Here is a 20,915-nt window from a genome sequence, read left to right as displayed (position 1 = left end):
ATTTGATCAAAATAATGGCGTTGAGAGACCAGCTGACCAGATCCATAATTATAAATTCTAGTTCGGAAGCTTTGTGAAGAGAGGCTCTAAAGCAGCAAAGCAGGATAAAAAGGAAGGGCTGGGGAGAGAAGAAAAGTGCATCCATCTCCGCTGAGGAGCTGAAGCAAAAAAAATTTTTTAAATATGCTTTTGAACTGAGTGCTTATAACAAACTAGATGGTCTCTCTTCTTTTTAGTCTGGAGGATGCACGGTCCATGTTTTAGAAAAAAGAATTTCAAATTTCAATTCATCTGACAACAAAACAGTTTTCCAGACTGAGTCTATTTTAAATTAACTTTGGCTTCTTCTTTGCATGATAGAGCTTTAACAATTAACAATTCATGACAGAATCAGTCTGTTTTTTTTTCCAGTGTCACCTGAGGGCCCGAAGATCACAGGAACAAGACAGGCAATCTTCATTTTCAGCCTTGTCCCTGGCGCACAGAGATTCCTCCAGATTTTCTCACTTGAAACATTTGATTTGTTTTTTGTGTTCTGTTGTGAATAAATGTGTATGTTTATGAGATTTGATTCATTCCGTTGTGTTTTTATTTACAGTTTACATTGTCCCACTTTTTTGGGAACTTGAGGTTGTACTTGTAACTGTAATGTGTGACTACAATTCATTAGATTACTGCATTACTGAAAAATGTATGTGATTACAGTAACACGTTGCTCTGTGGCTAATTACACCCAACAAAGACAATCATAGAGGCAGTTTAATCATCTTTGAGTCAGCACCCTAATCTCCTGAAAACATTTAGACTTAAGCAACTAAAGATATGGTTCAGTTAAGACACTGTAAATCTATGATTGCATTTGATGTTTTTGTTAAGAAAACATAAGAAATTCTTTTATGGAAATGTCATTTGCTAAGTAATTGGCAAAAAAAGGAAGTCACATATTTCTTTAATTTGTTCAGTCGTGACCAGCATTGTTTGAACAAACAGCAGCATGCAAACATTGGACTAGCACAGCTGAAAAATTAGTCACCTCTTTGCTTTTTCCTCTGAACTGGAGTTTGAAAACTGAGAAAAAAAAAAAACTCCAGTTCTTTGGCTTCATCAGTTGAGGTTTAACTTACTCAGTTATATAATATCTGCCTGAGAGAAACACATGTTAAACTATAAATTCTTCCTCTGCAGAGGAGAGAGTAAAAGCAAGAACAAATGGTAGATTTGATGTCAGTGGCACCCTGAGCCCAGAAGAGCGCTTATTCAGAGCAGGGATGAGCTCACATTATCAGGGATAAGCTGCTCTAACAGCCCACCCAGCCAGCCTCCTGCGCTCCTGCATTGTTCCAACACACTCTGACTCACAAAAGGCAAAAATACACAGAAACCTCTGTGCTGCGGTGCCTCCTTGCTCTCTGTGACTCACAAAGCTGGACTACATTTAGCCTGCAACATCTGCCGCCAACACAGCCTTGGCGAGCTGGGGTGCCGCAAAGCCGAAATGTTAAGGCAGTGCTAATAAGAGCGGCTGACAACTCAAGCGGAAATTCAAACTTCAAGAAAAGAAATGTCATTATGAAAAGACGGCTTTGAAATGTAAGAAAAGCATAATTACAGTGCCTATTTTTTCTGTCATCCTATTACAGTGGAGGAGGCTCATATTAATGAGGGTGAAAACTGGAGTTTTGTACAGAAACAAATCATGTTTCTCTTCTGATCTAGTCACTAGATCATTGCACAATCTACAATTTTGTGTGTGCTTAATTATGGTGATATTGTTTACAATATGATACAGCACTGTGGTACAGTGATGAGATGATGGTCTTTGGGATGGCTGTCCTTTGCAATTAGAAGAGAGAGTGATTTTATAAAGCTTTACTTCAAAAATTACCCTCTGATGCCTTGTTACATTTAAACACAATCCTTACAGTCCGATGATCACAGAACATTTTAACTGTACCTTTCATTCATTTTAGATTTTTTGAAAACTGTGAACTACAGAGTTACATTCCCCGATTTCAAAGGAACATTTCAGTGTTGCTCATTCATGAACTTGTACAATCATGTGACAAAGAAAGCTTTCACAGGACTCAATATGGCCCAGTTAAGCATTTTGAAAGGGAATTTCACCTTCAGGCTTTGCTTTATCTAAGAGATCAAGATACAGTTGTGGTCAGAAGTTTGCATACACTCATCACGGGCATGAATGTCATGGTAATTCTGTGCTTTTAATGATTTCTTTGAACTGTTGTGATGTGCAGCATACATCTTTTTGGATTTTTCTCAGATTCACTGAGTGTCAAATATACCAATATTTGGTTAAATCTTAGCAAGTTGCACCTCAACCAGACACTTTCTGTAGCCATCAACAAGTGTCTGGCAGATATTTGACCACTCTTCCTGGCAGAATTGGTTGGTTTTCTGGCACAGAGCCAGCTTTTAAGCGTAGTCCACAAATTTTCACTAGGGCTGAAGTCAGGGCTTTGGGAAGGCTATTGCAGAAACTCAGTGTTAGCTTGTTTCATCCCTTTCAACCCAGCATTGATGTGTGTTTGAGATCCTTGTCCTGCTGGAATGCCCAACCATGTCCATATTTCAACCATTTAGCTGTTGATTTGAGGTAAAGTTGAAGAATTTGGAGGTAAACCTCCTCCTTCATTATTCCATCCACTTTGTGCAGTGTACCTGTACCACTGGCAGCAAAACAGCCCCAGAGTACGATGCTAACACCACCATGCTTGACAGTTGGTACAGTGGTCTTAGGTTTGAAAGCCTCACGGTTACTCCTCCAAACATACCTCTTGTCATTGTAGCCAAATAGCTCAGTCTTTGTCTCGTTTTACCATCAAACTTGTCTTCAGAAGGTTTCTTTCTTGGTCAGCACACTCTCAGTCCGTGACAATGTGAAACTTGCTTCAATGTGGGCAGTAGTTTCCAGTTCATGGCAGAACTGAGCCTTGGTTGTTCCTGGGTTGTTCCTGAACATCCTAACCAATTCCCTCTCCCTCTGAGTGTGACAGCTTGGGTCTTCTTCCAGACTTTGGCAAAGTGGTGAAACATCAGAATGACTTGTACTTATGTACAGTACAGGAATCTGCAGTTGTTTAAAAATGGCTCCAAGAGACTTTCACAACTTGTGTAAATCTACAAGTCTCATTCTTACACCGATCTGCAATGAGTTCCTTGAATGTTCCCTTTGTTCTCAGTAGCACTCACTGGTAAATTTGGTCAGTATGGATTGAATTTATTGATACAAGTACCAGTAATATTTTACGTTCCCAAAAATACATTCAGGACATTCTGCACATACGTCTGAATCTGTCCTGAGATCCTCAACACTTGATCAAATTTGAAGGCAGATAGCTTGTAATTGAGCTTTGAAGCTGTATATGTGAAATAAATTAATGTCAAATAGAAGAATGAGATTGTTTAAAGTCCACACCAGATATTCAAATCTGTCAGTTACAGTAAGCTAATGTCATAGGTGACCTTCCATCAGCAAAATCAGTCATTTTTATTAAAGATATGTGCATGGGGCCATGCAAATCAGGGCAATTTCCAGGATTTTTAAAAAATGAATAATAATTTTAAAACATATTTGAATCATCGTGTTTTTCAGAGCTTCTCTTCTTCTGTGTTTTAGTTTTTACTTTTTACTTTGGTACAGACAATAATATTGTTAAGAACTGGGTCGTTAGCAGGAGTTATTTTTATGTTCAATTTTGGGGGTTTTTGACTTTGTCTCAAGTCCAGTTTGAAAGTTTGCACTTCTGCTTTATTGATGTTTATCACCAGCCTTGAGAGACATTCCCAGCAAGTCCAAATCAAGTCTTTTGACTCTCTGACTGAGGCTCCACTTCCAATCCAAACAAAGTCTTTAGAGGGCAAAATCCTTTGTAAATCGAATTGCTGTGAGTTAAGTTGAATTCTCCAGGCTGCAGCTCTCCTTCTTGATATACTTACTACCAGTAAGCAGCAGGCATAAAGATGAAAACACAGCCAGGAAAAGCCTTCTTATAAGGCAACATATCAACAAGCATTTCATTCCTAAACATTGTTTTAATTCTGTAAATCACAAAGTTTTAGTTTTTCATACAATAACTAAATTCACCCTGTGGCTACTATCTGAGTTTCTACCTCTGTTCCTTTTTTCTTCAAATACAACTTGAGTTACAGAGTTGGAATACATAAGAGAAGAAAATGCACTTTAAACTCGATGATGAATAGGTGCCTGACATTTTAGACCCAATCACAGGGTAATCAAGGCAAAGCACTTGAGCTAAGCTATGACAATTCAGTGCCTGCAATTTACCCAGAATTCCACTTGTGCACTTTCAAATGAATAATTCCAATAAACCGCTGCACTGAACAGCATGTGCACAGCTCATAAATACATGGTCGTGGCATTAATAAAATCCAATGCAGTGGTGTATTTATCCTTGAACTTTCTTCAGTTTGTCTCAGTGGCTGTTGCGCTGCTGGTGTTTGAGGTCCAATTTTGGTTTTGTGTCACGAGGGAATTTGTTTGATGGTGTCTGACGGGCTCTTGTGTGCATTTGTAAAAACCCATTTAGACATTAATAAGTGATTTAATGGGTTTGAGTGCATGATGCACAGCACACAGCTGTGTTATTATGGGGTTAAATGTGATCTTGTGAGCGGGGCATTTTATTGCCCACTCTATTACTCTGTCTGACACTCTCATTTGCTGTTTGTACATACAGAAAGGCTTTACTTTTGCTCCTTGCTCACGTTCTTATAGCGCAGGATGGGCAGGTACTTTCAGCCGTCCACACCACAGTACAGCTCCTGTCAATAATTAATGAATGTAATATTCTGAAATATTCCAAATGTTGTCCCCATTTGTGTGATATACAGAGTTTGTCATGTTGGACAGTTAGCGTTTAAACTGAGTAGACTGCTCTATAATGTGGCTGTGCTAGTCCAGTGATGTTAATACAGAAGTTATTAACAGTTTTTGTGTGTTTTACATGCATATTGCATACCAGTCATTATTAACTGGTGTGCTAGCTGTACTTCGCTTGTTTTAATTAGTTCATGCGGCTCGTCTTATTAGTTCTGCTAATTGTTATGGCCCTGGGCCTTCTTGGGCAGTGCTCTGTGTGTTGGGTTGCAGAAGTTTCCCATGTGGAGATGGCAGGAAATTCTCTGTGTTAGACCTGTACAGGGTGTATCCTGCCTCTCACCCTATGACAGCTGGGATAGACTAAAGAACCCCCGCAACCCTGAAAAGGATAAGTGGATGGATGGATGGATGGATGGATGGATGGATGGATGGATGGATGGATGGATGGATGGATGGATGGATGGATGGATGGATGGAAGTGCAGAAAACATGTCCAGTGTTCTTCAGGACTCTTTAAATCCTTCCTTGCATGGACTGGAGCCCCACTCTTGTTCCACTCTCCTCCTGTAGCTCTGCATCCATGCCATGGCACCTCATTTGGTTGTTTTTATTTGTGTTAGCATTTTAGTTTGGATCGGCACATACAACAAACACCATACACCTGCCAACCCATCCATACACTGCTTTACACCACTGACAGGGATTTACACACGTTAAGAAGAAGGTAGTATCGGCTGCTGCTTGGTTTGAGAGGATGTCCTTCCTGACACAACCCGAAGGGGATTTGTGTTTCTGGCTGGAACACATCATGTTTATTGTTGGGTTAAATAAATCTTGTTGCTCCTTACTCAGTTTGTGAGGTAATTCTATTCTTTGTTGCTGCAGCCTATGAGCCCGCTGTATACTCTGTCTGAAGTTGTGTGCTTCCGTACTTAAGATTTTGATTACATATGTGCTCACACTGACAAGTACTGACATTAAGTGCATGAGGAGCAGCGGGCCTGCCGGCCTTCATGAAAATGCCAAGGCTAGCTAGCTAACAGTGGCATTTTTTTTTTTTTTTATGAAGTATTAGCTTTACTTATGTTGTTTAGTGTTTAACTGTGCCTCTCGCCCTATGACAGCACTTCAGCACCAGCATGAAGGGTTACAGAACTGTGGTGACATCACTGTTAGCATGCTCTGCAACCATAAACTAAGCTTTAGATTTGAGGTCAGAAGTGGAGAAAAACTAGCGTGACAATCAGAATCCACAAATTAACGTTTTAATTTGAGACAACCCTGTTTATGCCAGCATATCATTTACAAAGTGTATGATATGGAGGTGTGCTAACAGGTTTATATATTCAGAAAATATGAACGAATCATATCGGTCATTCTGTGAGGTTGAATAGTGCCAATCCACTGCAGAAGCCTCTTCCTACGAGGTCTTTCATAATTTAGAAAAAGGTAAAGTCTGTGTAAGTTTCTAAAATTGACATTCATACCCTTAAGCAGTAATTGGCGGGGGGGCGTAACTGGGTGGGCTTGTATCATCTGCACACTAATTCACTTCCACATTTGCAGTGAGCAATTGGCACTGATTTGAGAGTGGGTCTGTGTGTGTGTGTGTGTGTGTGTGTGCAGGTGAGTTTCACATGTGCTCTGAAGGCAGTGGCTGCACTTGGGTTGGGTTAATTAAAGGCAGGTGTGTTTGATTGTGCCTCCACTCTAGTCTGCTTATGTCACACACTGCAAGCACTGCTGTCACACTCTCCTGCTTCTCTGTGCAGCCCAGATTTAAGATGTCTTTGTCCAACAAATTATGGACCTAAATGTAAGACAATTTTTTGTTGTTGTTTTGTCTCTTTGTCAAATACCTTCATACTTGTTGCTATTATTGTTTCTGCTCATCCTGCTACTGCAGCATAGTTATTACAACAGGCATAACTGCGCCAATAAGAACTACAAACTACACCTGTTGATATGCATGCAAACATGGTCACAAGTATCTCAAACACTAACCTGATCTCTGACTTCTGTCTCTGACATGTTCCCGAATGACTAATTCTCCTTCTTGATTTTCTTTTCCTCATGTCTCCTTCCTTGTTTTGTGTAGTTCCTCCACCTGGAATCCAGTGCTCTCATATGCTCCAGGAGAGAGGATGCATTCAGTTATTAAATAAAAACTGAATGCACAGACACTGAAAACAAGCAGCAAATGCAGTAAAGTCCGGGCAGAGAACCGAACAGAGAACAGACTCATCCAAGATTTAAAAACAGTCTTTGTATTTAAAATTATGTTACTTATGAGCCTGTGAAAATGACAGACTGTGCATAAAAATGGCTGCAATTCCTAAAAAGTTAACACAAAATTTTTGTCAAAGTCAGCACAGAGTTAAACTGTAAATATTATATTGTGTCTTTGTGCAACACATTATGGCACTAACTGTACATTGTAATTAATACTTTTATAGTAGACATGCAGCACTATGGTGCTAAATGCTGAAAACCTCATAATTAAAATGATAACATACTGATATTAATCAGTCACCATCTTGGTTGTGCTGACATTTGATTCCCCCACAATTTTGAAAAAGTGTTGACCAGTTTTATTAGCATTCATCCTGGGTAATACACGTGTGCCAGAAGAGCCAATAACTAATGAAATAAACAATCTAAAGACATTAGAGTAAATTCTCAACTAATACAGTCATTTATATAAGCTGAAGTGAATTTCACGCGTCAGAGACTGCTCAGGCATGAACATATCTGACGCGTAACGAGAGCAGAGAGGCCCGCATATTCTCCACATTCTTGTCTAGTATTTGTTAAGCTGCTGTTTACAGCTGTTGAAGGCTGTCACTGCACATCCTCTGACTTGCAGACACGCACATAGTAGGTTTCTTTTAGGAGAAAGTAGATAGAAAAATGAAAGAAAGTACCTATATTTCTCCTTTGATCATTTCATCCTATGTTATTATTATTATAGTTAGCATTATAGCTATAATTATGTGCATGGTTGGAACCCTGATTATACCCGTGATAGAGCAATAAACAGAAAGGGTGCCACCATGTTAGAGAAAAGCTGAGGGGTGACGAGGCAGCGGCCACCTCTTAGCAGGCACCGCCATGGCAACAGCAGGCCGTCGGAGGGGGACACAGCATAGTGATTGCTTCAATCACAGTCATATCAAACACACGCCGCTCTGCATTTTGTTTTTGTCCCTCTGAGAAGCAATTTGTTCATTCATTTAGGCAGCCATGCTAAATGGAGGTAATTTCCAAAGACTGATTGCAGGCTGAAAAGTCTGGTTTCAGTCTTCAGGGAAATAGAAACCGTTTAGAATCTGAATCTTAATTGAGCGACTGTCATTGTGTGTTATGTTTCACTGCTGATGAAGAGTGTGTGTGTGTGTGTGTGTGTGTGTGTGTGTGTGTGTGTGTGTGTGTGTGTGTGTGTGTGTGTGTGTGTGTGTGTGTGTGTGTGTGTGTGTTGGCGTGATATCCAGAATAATTCAACTCACTGCATATCTGAATAAATCTGCACAGAAAAGCGTAATGGCAGAGTCAAAGCCGTTCACTCGCAGATGAACTGGAATCATTCAAACTTTATTCATCACTCTTACCAACCATCATTACAAAGCTTTGGGGCCCCTAGCTCTGATTGTCACTAGCCATTTGTTCAGAGCTCCGTCACCCACCCAAACTCTTCCAACCATCCACAAAATAAAATTTAAAGAAAAAAAATCTCTCATTTTTCTCAGTTCACAGATAAAGCCCCAAAAAACAGAATGGAAATAAATGGTGCGCACATCAAAGAGGACAGCGGACAACAATGAAGTTCCTGTTTACTTCTCTGTGGCTTGAAAGAGACCAAAAAAAAAAGGATTTGATGCCACAATGGTTTCATTTTCCAGAAAATAATGTAAAAAAAAAAAAAAAACAGCTTCACATTTCTCTCACACAAGAAAAGGAGGGGCAGCTAATGTAGAGATGAGGAGATTTTAGTATACCATTTTCACAGCCCTGTGACATATTCTGAGAAAGAATAGCAGACACTTTAGCCATGACAGCAGGACCATTAGTGAAACACTCTGACATGAAGCAGAACAGGCAGGAAAACGTCTCCTACAATCAAAAGAGCACTTACAGCGACTCAGAGCCTGGCTCTTAAATGAACAGTTGAGGGGAAACAGACGTTCTTCATCTGAATCCCAGTCAGATGCTAAAGTCTGAGGAAGAGCATTTGCAATGCTCGTGTCCATATGTTTATTTTTTGGCAGCAAATATGAGTTGCAAGTTGGCAGAAAGGAATACATTCGACTACTGGAAACTTCTATGGAGACCCAAAGTGTTCAAAATTGCAGCAATATATATGTGCTCTTTGGTTGTATATGGAAAAATCTGTATTTTGACCAAGAAAATACGGGCTAATTCATATTTTTACTTCTTTTTCTATTCCAAACTGTCCTTCTTCCAAAGTGAGTTTATCTTTATGTATTAACAGCCTTTTTCGCATTTGTAAAATAGTAAATACATTTTTTAAAAATTAGAAAATTGCATTCAAAGTCTCATATGGTTGAAAGATATATTTAGCTTATATTAGTTAATATTTTTTATTGACAATGTATCATTTAATGTTGAATACTTTGGGTCTCTACACACATGCTTAATTAGTGTTGGACAAATTCATATTTAGTGTCTAACAGCACGTTCACTTCCTGTTATTCCATAGCAGATTGAAATGTGCTTCAAGCAATTTAGGAGTTGCATTCAAGGTCACCTTTTTTTTTTTTTCTTTTCACAAACCATAGTTGATAAAGATGAAAATCAGCATCAGCTGCCAGCTCCTTTACAGTGGTGTTCTTAGAAGAGGGATCTGAGGACCACAAGGTCCAGCGTGCTAAAAAAATTGCCATATAAATTAAAATAAATAAAATTGTAATATTGCATCCTTTAATTTGTACCATTTATGTCGTTAGGTTATTTTTCCATTACTCCCTCCCATATTATCTTTGGGCCAATGGAAACCCTGATAAGACTGACACATTACAAATCCAGCAAAGTGTTCTTGCTGTTGTATAGCTGGATTTATTAGCAGCTATCTAGTAGACAAACATTTGAGTCAGTCAGCTCATGTTCAAATGATGCTTAATCCAAATGAAACAATCAGTGTTAGGACTACGGGAGGAGGGGAATGCTTGGAAATATTCTACTCTGTAAGGAGTCCCAGGAGCCCAAAGGTTTGTGAGGCCCTGTTTTGATAAAGGAAAGGCTACTAAAAAAAGCCTGTGACACAACAAAACCTAACGATACATTGATCTTCCAGTATATAATCAATGATCTCAAAGTTTGATATGTCCTCTGTGCCGTTCAGCTCCTCTCACTGAAACACACTGAGTCAAACTGTTTCAGTACCATACAGTGCTGTGCAAAGGTCTTGCACCACCCCTCATTTCTTTATAGTTTGCTTCCAATGCAACAGACTTTATTGTACCATTACAACAATGCAAGAGCAATGGTTCTCCAGGCTTTCTGGTGGTCTTTCAAAGCTTTTCATTGGACATTGGCTGATTTTTTACTCATCTTCAGTCCAGTCCTTGTACCTGACCATTTTTGATGCAGTGTCCTGAAAATTATATATATATATATATATATATATATATATATATATATATATATATATATATATATATATATATATATATATATATATATATATATATACACACACACACACACACACACACACACACACACAGCAAATGAACAGGATCTGAAAGTCATGTCCTTAAGAAAAAGTCCATCAAAGATCTGACACAGGACCTGAGAGATACATCTGGACCATCAGTTGATCTGAAGACTCAGATATATCATCATTCACTGAAGCCTCATCAGAAATGCTTTCAGTGGAAGGATAGCTGAAGTATGCAAATTACATAAGAACTGGACTGAAAATCAGTGGCAACAGGTGTTATGGAGGGATGAATCCACATTTGACATTTTTGTTCAAATCATCAGTATATACAGAGGTCAGCAGAGAGGTACAACAGTGAGTGTTTACAGTGTTTAAAACATGATTTGGCTCTGCATTTCAGCCAGTGGTGTTCAGTCAAAACTGATGGGATTACGAACACAGAAATGTGTCGTCAGATTTTGATCCTCCATGCAATACCATCTGGAAAGCGTCTAACTGGTAGTGGATTCATGACAATAATCCAAAACATGCTGCCAATGCAGTAAAAGCATACCTGGATAGAAAATCACACAGTGGAAGACCATCAGTCATGGATTGGCCTCCACAGAGCCCAGACCTGCACATTACTGAAGCAGTGTGGGATCATGTTGACAGAGAACAGAACAAAATGCAGCCAACATCCAAAGAAGAGCTTTAAATGACCTTCAAGAAGCCTGAAGAACTATGCCTGAAGACTACTTAAAGAAATGACAAGAAAGCTGCCTCAGAGAGTTCAGGCTGAAGAACAAAGGTGATCATACCAAATATTCACTTTCAAGCTTGCTAGAATTGTACAAACTCTGTTTTTAACTTATATAATGTATTTTCATGGATGTGTGTCCATGTTTCAATAAATCTACGTACCTATTTAACATTTTTTCTAACGATATAAAAAGAAATGAATGGTGACTCAAGACTTTCGCCCAGTACCTTATGTGTGAACCTTTTTAGGAATTTATGGTGTGCTTTCACAGCAGGAAGTTGGCAGACCAATTTACATATTGCTGGTTTGGGTCTTTTCATGGGAGCAAGAAAATACAAAACCACAGCCTTCTTCATGTTTACCCACGATTTACAGCGTATATATCCTGAAGAATTTTTTTTACACATATCCGAACACATTTCAAATGTCTAATAAATAAAAAATGTCATGCATGCACACATTCACACTCACAGCCACTTCAGAAAACTGTGTCCTCTCTTTGCGTTTATTTCTCAATGGCTTCGTTGTTTTTTTTATCCCTGTCAAAGCAGCAGCAGCAGCAGCAGCGTGTGTGTGTGTGTGTGTTTATTATTGTTACCTGTGGTATGACACACTCAAACCACAAAAGCAAAGTGTGGTTAAGCACTTAATGCTGCTGAATGGGAGATTAACTCTGAAGCCACTAAAGTTGATTCGATGTGCGGTTTGTTGTAGTTCTGCATTTGTAAAACATGTACAGAATTAATATTTTAAACCGTTTCCGCATGCCTTGTTCCATCTCTGCTGCCTGAAGAGGTAAGCTGCACACACGATGGGCCACCAAATCGATGGAAAAGCAGTTTTTATCCAGTGATTCATGAAAAATAACAGTTAAAAATACAATAATGGGACTCATTAAGTCCCGATAATAAATAATACATAGTTTAATAAATCTTGCAGGCCACAGGAAAAAAGAAAATAACGGGAGCCGAGAAAACCGTTTCTTGGCTCAAACACATTCTCTCACACAGCCTCACAACTATATTGTTCCTCCACTTCCTCAACAGAACCTCACTGATCACTGGAGTAATAAAAGAAAATAAATGACACATTAAACATGAGCAGAAAGCATTAAAAATGGATCACAGCCGAGATAAATGAAGACTCTCTAAGATCCCAGCTGGCCCAGCTGCCTTAAGAGGCTTTAAGATTCACTCTCTCTTTGTCCTTCTGTGCTTCAGGGTCCAGAATGAGCAGCTTTCACCTGGTTGAACATGTCCTTAATTAAAATGTACAGCCGCGTAACCCTAGAACCTGGGCCATAGACGGGCTGTGAGAGGAGGTGATTAAATATTCAAACACTGTGATCCACAGGCTTCAAGTCTTTGTCCTGTCAAGGAGTTTTATGTTTTTGTTTGTGCCAGTGTGTGTCTGAGTGTATGTGTGACATGGGGTTGCTGGTAGGTTATTAAATATACACCTTTCATATGAGGGTGAAGGCCTGGAGATCTTATTGCAATAACGCCCAAGCTTTAAAATGAATCCCCACATCTAGAAGCTTCGCCTTTAACATAAAGTCTCCGCGAGGCGAGGTGTGATCTCGTCTAGCTGTTCGATGAAGACCGGGGTGAGGAAAAACGATGTTAGTGTTTCTCGCTGGATGGAGAGCCTGACCAGAGGGTAACAGCAGCAATGACAAGGTGGTGAATGGAGAGAAGGATGTTAGGAGGAAGCGAGGGAGGTCAAAACGCTGACGAGACATAGGCTTTGTACGTGTGCTCAGTCTCTGTGGGATTTATAGTGATAATGGGTGGCTAAATTGAGTATCCAGCAGTTTTTAGGCTTGCCCCCTTGGATAAAGTCTTCATCTTTCTCTATCTCTCTGGCCTTTTTATCCCCTCTCCCGCCACTGCTTTAGGTTCTAGAGTTAGTAAGAAAAAAAAAAAGAAGAGTTGTTTTTGTGCTGTCATATTAATGGTTGGAGCTGATTTCAATGCCTGTCTGGCCTCTTAGGAAGCTCTTCGGAGGCCTGACAGCCGATCCCTTTATGTCATTACGTCTCCTCATGGACTTTAAGTGGCATATGTTAGGGAGAGAGCGAATGAGAGCTTGAGAAACAGAGAACAAATACAAGTAACATAATACTATCCCAGTGTGATACACACAAAGCACACTCTGTGCTGCACAATAGGCCTGATATCGCCACTTCCCTATTGAGTCCCAGACGCATATAACAGATTTTCTTCAAAGGACCACTTTCACCTAAAACCCTCTCGCATTCACCGCAGTCAGGGGTGCAGAGGCATGCAGTAGGGTTTCAGTTTAGTTCCAGTGTTCCTCCGGCTTTTGTGCCTTCAAACCCTGATACCATCTGACGGACCAGAAAGGAGAGAGATTCAAGTTCAAGTCCAGATATGTCCAACCCCTTTTTTCCTTTATTTATTGTCATCTCAAAGGCAGGAAGGAACATAAGAGACACTAATTCAAGAACAAATCCAACATTTTCCCAAGGACAGCCTTGTTTCCAAAATCCCACACCAGCCAACAATCATAGCTTCATGAGTTAGGATGAGTTGAACAATGCAGTCTGCTGGGCACTCTGATTATTTTCAAGTCTGTTTTTCAGCCTATGAGGACTGAATTTGTGAGGATTTAGGCCCTTGCTTTGTTGCCTGACCTTGAGTTCCTGAAACAGCCTTTGAGGTGGAGGTGGACCCCGTTCCTGAGGCAGGGACTGGAGCAGCAGCGGGTGGTGGCTGGCTGCGGTGGACTTGATGCCGAAGCAGGACTGTGCGAGCAGGCTGCTGGAGGGGATGTGACTGCTGTTGAGGCCGAAGCTGATAGCCTCGACGGTATCGCAGAGACTGGGAGCGTAGGAGCACCCGTGTGTATTGGACTTCTGGCATGATGAGCTTGAGGCAGAGCTCCTGAGCCTGGCTCGAGAAGCCGTGGCTGAGATTTACTGGGAGGTCATAACCCACTATGTCGACTTTTCCACTAGGCTGCCAGGGGCGGAGATCCTTGTTTTTGATTTGAGCAGCTGAACGGAGAAGTGGCATCCGCCCACCGAAACAGCTTCTCATCAGCCTCTCCTGAGCCCGACGAAGGAGTCGCACTTCCCTTGCCACACAGGCTGGGCCCAAAGCAGAGAGTCGGTGCCACAATGAGGCATTAAAGTGGTCATAGAGACGGGCATCTAAGGAATTCCAGGCCCGGATCTTTGCACGAAGACCAGGAGTCAGGCTCCGCTTGGAACTTGGTGTCCGCATGTTGAGCTTAACATACAAAATGTCATCCAGATCCCAGGATAGGAGATGTCGAAGTAGAACCAGCGACTCATCAAAGTACTCAGCAATCATCACCAGGGAGAACACTCGCTCCACCTCTGCCACAAAGACTCGTGCATAAGCCACATCTGTCGCTGGACGATCTTTGTCTCCACCCAAGTCAAAGGTCAAGGTGTTGCGTGCATACATGGAGTCCTTCTCATCTGGCCTGTAGTAGCGCAAGGGCTCCTCTAAGAACGTCTCTAGTGAGCCATTAGGAACCCTCTTGAAACTCTGACAGTACTGGTTGTAGTAACTGAACAAGGACTCAAACATGGAGCCGGGCTCTCTCAAGATTGTGATGTATATTGTATCATTTGGCATCAGACGTTGCAGCTCAGCCTTATTGAAGCGCATGTGGCTGGTGATGATGTTTGGTGGTAGCGTGTGCGGATGCACAAAGTGAGATGTGAAGGAGCGCGGGTAGCAAAACTGGTGACTGCAGGCCTGTACGGGCAATGCCACCGTCAGGTTGTTGCGCTCTGCAAATCGGAACAGCAGGTTCTGCATGGTGGTGCTAGCTGTTTTGTGGGTCTTCAGGAAAACAACATTGGTGTGTTTAGGCTTCAGGCCTGGGGCTGGGTGAGAGCGCAGGGCTGGACAACCAAGGTGGAAGGCTTCCATGGGCCTAGAGGTAAAGAAAAAAAATGACAATTTATTTTAAGCTAAATTAGCTCAAAGACTACAAAGAGTACAGTTCTCTAAAAGTAGCTGCCTCCTTACTGATTTCTTAGTTTTTTTTTTTTTTACATATTTGTCAACCTTAACATGTTTTAGATCATCAAACAGATTTTAATATTAAGGATAAACTGACTAAATACAAAATGCAGTTTTGAAATTAAGATTTTATTTATTAAGGAAACAAGCCATCCAAACCGTGTGAAAAGTAAACGACCCCTAAACCTAATAACTGGTTGTGCCACCCTTGGCAGCAACAACTGCAATCAAACGTTTGTGATAACTGCCAATGAGTCTTTCACAACACTGTGGAGGAATTTTGGTCCACTCTTCTTTGCAGAATTGTTTTAAGCCAGCCACATTGGAGGGTTTTCCAGCATGAACGGCCTGTTTATGGTCATCCCAAAGCATCTCAATCTGATTTAAGTTCAGACTTTGACTAGGTCACTCCAAAACCTTCATTTAGTTTATTTTGAGCTATTCAGAGGTGGACTTGCTGGTGTGTTTCAGATCACTGTCCTGCTGCATAACTGAAGTGAGCTTGAACTTCAGGGCATGAACTGATGGCCAGACATGCTTCTTCAGGATTTTCTGCTAGAGAGCCAAATTCATGGTTCCATCAATTACAGCAAATCGTCCTGAAGCAGCAAAGCAGCCCCAGACCATCACACTACCTCCACAATTTTTGACTGTTGGTATGATGTTCTTTATATGAAATGCTGTTAGTTATCTACCAGACGTACCAGGACTCAAACCTTCCAAAAAGTTCAACTTTTGTCTTTTCAGTCCACAAAATATTTTCCCAAAAGTCTAGTTTTCTCTGCATAGATGCCATTTTGGCCCATTCTCTTTCTTATTGTTGAGTCATGGACACTGACCTTAACTGAGGCAAGTGAGGCCTGTAGTTCTTTAGATGTTCTGGGTTCTTTTGTAACCTTCTGGATGAGTTATCAATGTGCTTTTGGAGTAATTTTGTTAGGCCAGCCACTCCTGGGAAGGGTACTCTTCTAAGCATTAGTGGAAAATGACTCTCACCATTTGGTTCACTGGAGTCCCAAAGCCTTAGAAATGGCTTTGTAACCCTTTCCAGACTGATAAATGTCAATGACTTTGCTTCTCATCTGTTTCTTTAGATTTTAGCATGATGTGTTACTTTCTGAGATCTTTTAGCCTACTTCACATTGTCAGACAGGTTCTATTTAAGTGATTTTTTTGATTCAACAGGTCTGACAGTAAGCAGGCCTGGGTATGGTTAGTGAAATTCAGCTTTCCAAAAAAATGTGTTTAATCACAGATAATTCAGGATTTAACAAGGGCATGGATTACACTATATTGTCAAAATTATTCACTCACACTTCCAATAACTTCCATGGCCACAGGTGTATAAAACCAAGCCCCTAGGCATTCAAGCTGCATCTACAAAGCTTTGTGAAAGAATGGGTCACTCTCAGGAGCTCAGTGAATTCCAGCGTGGTACCGTGAGGCCACCTGTGCAACAAGTCCAGTCATGAAATTTCGACCATGAAGCGGTAGGCCACGTAAAATCACAGAGCCAGGTCAGTAGCTGCTGAAGCACATTGTGCACAGAGGTTGCCAACTTTCTGCAGAGTCAGTCACCACAGACCTTCAAACCACATGTGGTCTTCAGATTAGCTCAAGTACAGTGTTTAGAGAGCTTCATGGAATGGGTTTCTAGGGCCAAGCAGCTGCATCCAAGCCTTACATCACCAAGCTCAATGCAAAGTGTCAGATGCAGTGGTGTAAAGCAAACTGTCATTGGACTCCAGAGCAGTGGAGAAGTGTTCTCTGGGATGATGAATCATGCTTCTCTGTCTGGCAATCTGATGGATGAGTCTGGGCTTGGCCGTTGCCAGGACAACGGTACTTGTTTAACTGCATTGTGCCAAGTGTAAAGTTTGGTCAAGGGGGGGATTATGGTAAAAAATTACCATTAACACACTCCTTACCCTTCTGGAAAGCCTTCCCAGAAGAGTTAAAGCTGTTTTAGCTTCACAGGGTGGGGCAACATCATATTAAACCCTATGGATTAAGATGGGATGTTACTCAAGTTCATATGCATGTTAAGGCAGACAAGCGAATACTTTTGGCAATATAGTGTACTTTTTCACACAGGGCCAGGGCCAAGTAGGTTTAGATGGCTTTTTTTCTTAATAGATGAAATCTTCATTTAAAAACTGCATTTTGTATTTACTCGGGTTATCTTTGTCAACCAATCAGGAAGGGGGCAAATATTTTTTTTAAGGCACTGTAGCTGTTGCAGATAAAATAATAACAGAGGCAAAGCTGCACACACTGGACAGATAATGGAAGAGACTAATGTGTAGAACAGGACAGAGACGGCACGACAGGAAGGCAAAAATAGTAAACATAAATGGGACTGAAAAGAGAAACAGGAAAGTAGGAAAGATACAGAAGCAGGGTAAAGCCACGGGAGGACAGGAGGCTGGAAATATAATATATGATATTTGGTGTGTCTGTTTGTACTGCAAAGAATAGAGTGAAAACAATATTATAGTTTACTGACTTTCACTCAACATATAGCTGATTATATGGCCTATTACTTTTCAAAGTGTCTTGCACATTCCCTTTTTTGTGTATTCTTATTTTTACCGTGAACTATATGTTCCAGCCCTGTTAAACTATAACCAGGAATATTTCTTATGAAATGTGATCTTACCTCAGACTATAAAGGGATCTTGGGGGAGATGCATATCAATTTTCAATTAAAGAGTATGAGTAAAATGTTCCTACTAAATCCATATATTGGATGATATTCCTTCTCAGGAACTCAGTGGACACTTCATTAGGTACACCTGTTAAACTGCTCGTTAACACAAGTATCTAATCAGCCAATCGCGTGGCAGGAACTCAGTGCAATTAGTCATTTCGACATGGTCAAGACGGCCCGTGGAGGCTCAAACTGAGCATCAGAATAGGGAAGAAAGGTGATTTAAGTGACTTTGAACATGCCTCGTTGTGTCAGGTTGGCAGGTCTGTGTATTTCAGAACTGCTGATTTCGTGGGATTTTCCCACACAACAATCACAGAGGATGGTCTGAATAAGAGAAATTGTCCTGTGAGCATCAGTTTACTGGGTGAAAATAACTTGTTGAAGTCAGAGCTCAGAAGAGAATGGCCAGGCTGCTTCAAGCTTATAGGAAGACAACAGTAAGTCAAATAACCTCTCATTATAACCAAGGTATGCAGAAGAGCATCTTTGAACACACAATACATTAAATGGTAAATGGACTAGTTCTTATATAGCGCTTTTCTACTCAGTATGAGCACTCAAAGCGCTTATACAACACGTTTTACATTCACCCATGCACTCCCATTCATACAAGCACTTCCATGTTTTACTAAGCTAAGTGCTTTTAATTAGCTAACATTCACACACATTCATACTCCGACGGGACGGTCGGAGAGCAACTTGGGGTTAAGTATCTTGCCCAAGGATACATTGGCATGTAGCCCGGAGTAGCCAGGAATCGAACCACTGACCTTCCGATCAGTAGGTGACCTGCTCTACCTACTGAGCTACAGCCACCCCACTGAGCTACAGCCACATTAGACCAGTGGTTCTCAAATCCAGGCCTCGTGGCCCAGTGTCCTGCAGGTTTTAGATGTGTCTCTGCTTCAACACACCTGAGTCAAATATAGAAGTCATTAGCAGGACTCTGGAGAACCTGACTGCATACTGAGGAGGTAATTCAGCCATTTGATTCAGGTGTGTTGAATCAGGGACACATCTAAAACCTGCAGGACACTGGGCCATGAGGCCTGGATTTGAGAACCACTGCATTAGACCTTGAAACACATGGGTTAAAGCTGCAGAAGACCACACTGGGCTCTACTTTTTTCAACTAACAGCAGGAAATTGAGGCTGCAGTTTGGCTCACCCAAATTGGACAACAGAAGATCAGAAAAACATTGCCTGGTCTGATGAGTCTCAATTTCTCCTGCAACAGAATTTAGGGTCAGAATTTTGTGTAAACAACATGAAAGTATGGCTCCATCCTGCCTTGTATTAATGGTTCAGGCTGCTGGTGGTGTAATGTGTAGGAGGATATTTTCTTGGCACACTTTGGGCACTTTAGAACCAACTGAGCATTGTTTATACACCACAGCCTACCTGAGTGTTTCTGACCATGTCCATCCCTTCATGACCACATTGTACCCGTCTTCCGATGGCTGCTTCCAGCAGGATAAAGCATGGTGTCACAAAACTCAAATGATCTCAAACTGGTTTCTTGAACATGATCTCAGTCTAATAGAACACCTTTCGATTATAGTAGAACAGGAGATTTTCATCTTGGATCTGCAGCCAACAAATCTGCAGCAACTGTGTGATGCTATCATGTCAAAATGGAACAAAATCTCTGAGGAATGCTTCCAGCAACTTGTTGAATCGGTGCCATGAAGAATGAAGGTAGCTCTGAATGCAAAATGGGTCCAACCTGGTACTAGCAAGGTGTACCTAATAAAGTGCCCAGTGAGTGTATGTAAATGTATGTAGCCATTATAATGGAAAACACCTTTTAAGCAATGTATTCCATATGCTAGGAGTTAACATGAAAGCACAGCTTGACTCAGCACCACTCTCTGGCCAGTTGTGATGCTGCTACATGTGCTGCAAACAGCACCAAATGTACTAAAAACAAAGAAGTTAGAGCCGCTCTAAATCCTGTCTAAGTCCTCTGATGTGTGGTGTGTGGTAATTATACTGAATACAGTAATATAACAGAATGCAGTATTCACTGCAGACTCATTGATAAGATGTGGAAACAAGAACGTTCAGTGAAGTGAGACGGTAAAGACGCTGAGAACGGCAAGTTGAAAGAGAACAGAACACTGGGCTGTCAAAAATCTACAGTACTCTACTTTTATAATTGGTCCCTCGATCAGCATGGCAGTGCTCAGGCGCTCACAGTTTCCATGTTTGACTTTAATAATAAGCCAGTCCTTCTATTAATTTGTCTATGAAGCAAAATTGCAGAGCTGCCATTGTCAGATTTTTCATTGTAATGAGGACCATATGGATTTATAGAGGAATAATGGCTATTTAATGTGTTTGCATATTGTGGGCCACTCACCAGTTCAAGTGACCCCCATGGTGCAGCAGAAGACTGACAGTACTGATGGCAATGACGACCAGGAATATCTTCTTCTGCGACATCTCTCTCTGCTTCACTGGGACTGTGGGAGGCAGAGAAAAGAAGAGAAGGAGTGAGAACTTAAGCAAAGATAGAGGCGGAGGGTGACGAGAACGAGAGCAGATGGAGGTGTAATGAGAAAGCAAATACGAAGATGAGGTGGAGAGAGGATGACGGAGAAAATGGGCGACGCGAAATTGGGGGACAAGAGGAGAACAAAGAAGAAGGGAAGGTTAAGAGAAAGAAATGATGAAAGGAAGCAGTAATGAAAAGTGAAAGGACAAAAAGAAAAGGGAATAGAGAAAGCGAATAAGAGCAAGAGACGGACACAGCGAGGATGATTTATTCAATAACTGCCGGGATCCATTAGCAGGAGAGAGTGATGTGGCTTGGCTTTTGTCACTCATTAATAACACAGTGAACGATACCTTCATTACCTTCCACAGCTGTAATAGTCACATTTACTGACACACTG

The 20,915-nt window shown here is 41.1% G+C and overlaps 1 protein-coding gene across 1 annotated transcript in view; it reads right to left on the bottom strand.

Moving 5' to 3' along the window:
- Window positions 1–11,333: 11,333 nt before the first annotated feature.
- gal3st3 (galactose-3-O-sulfotransferase 3) overlaps window positions 11,334–20,915 on the bottom strand; it is a 41,772-nt gene continuing 32,190 nt past the window's right edge. Inside the window, exons 2-3 of the mRNA XM_030753437.1 lie at window positions 20,381–20,483; window positions 11,334–15,216 (exon numbers count right to left, since the gene is read on the bottom strand). Coding sequence (XP_030609297.1) covers window positions 13,890–15,216; window positions 20,381–20,463 — 1,410 coding nt within the window. The 5' untranslated portion in view covers window positions 20,464–20,483 and the 3' untranslated portion in view covers window positions 11,334–13,889. The remainder of the gene's footprint in view (window positions 15,217–20,380; window positions 20,484–20,915) is intronic.

Source organism: Archocentrus centrarchus, chromosome 18 (assembly GCF_007364275.1).
Source record: "Archocentrus centrarchus isolate MPI-CPG fArcCen1 chromosome 18, fArcCen1, whole genome shotgun sequence".
NCBI lineage: Eukaryota > Metazoa > Chordata > Actinopteri > Cichliformes > Cichlidae > Archocentrus > Archocentrus centrarchus.
Note: the sequence above shows the minus strand (reverse complement) of the source record. Positions and strands in the feature narration are given on the sequence as shown.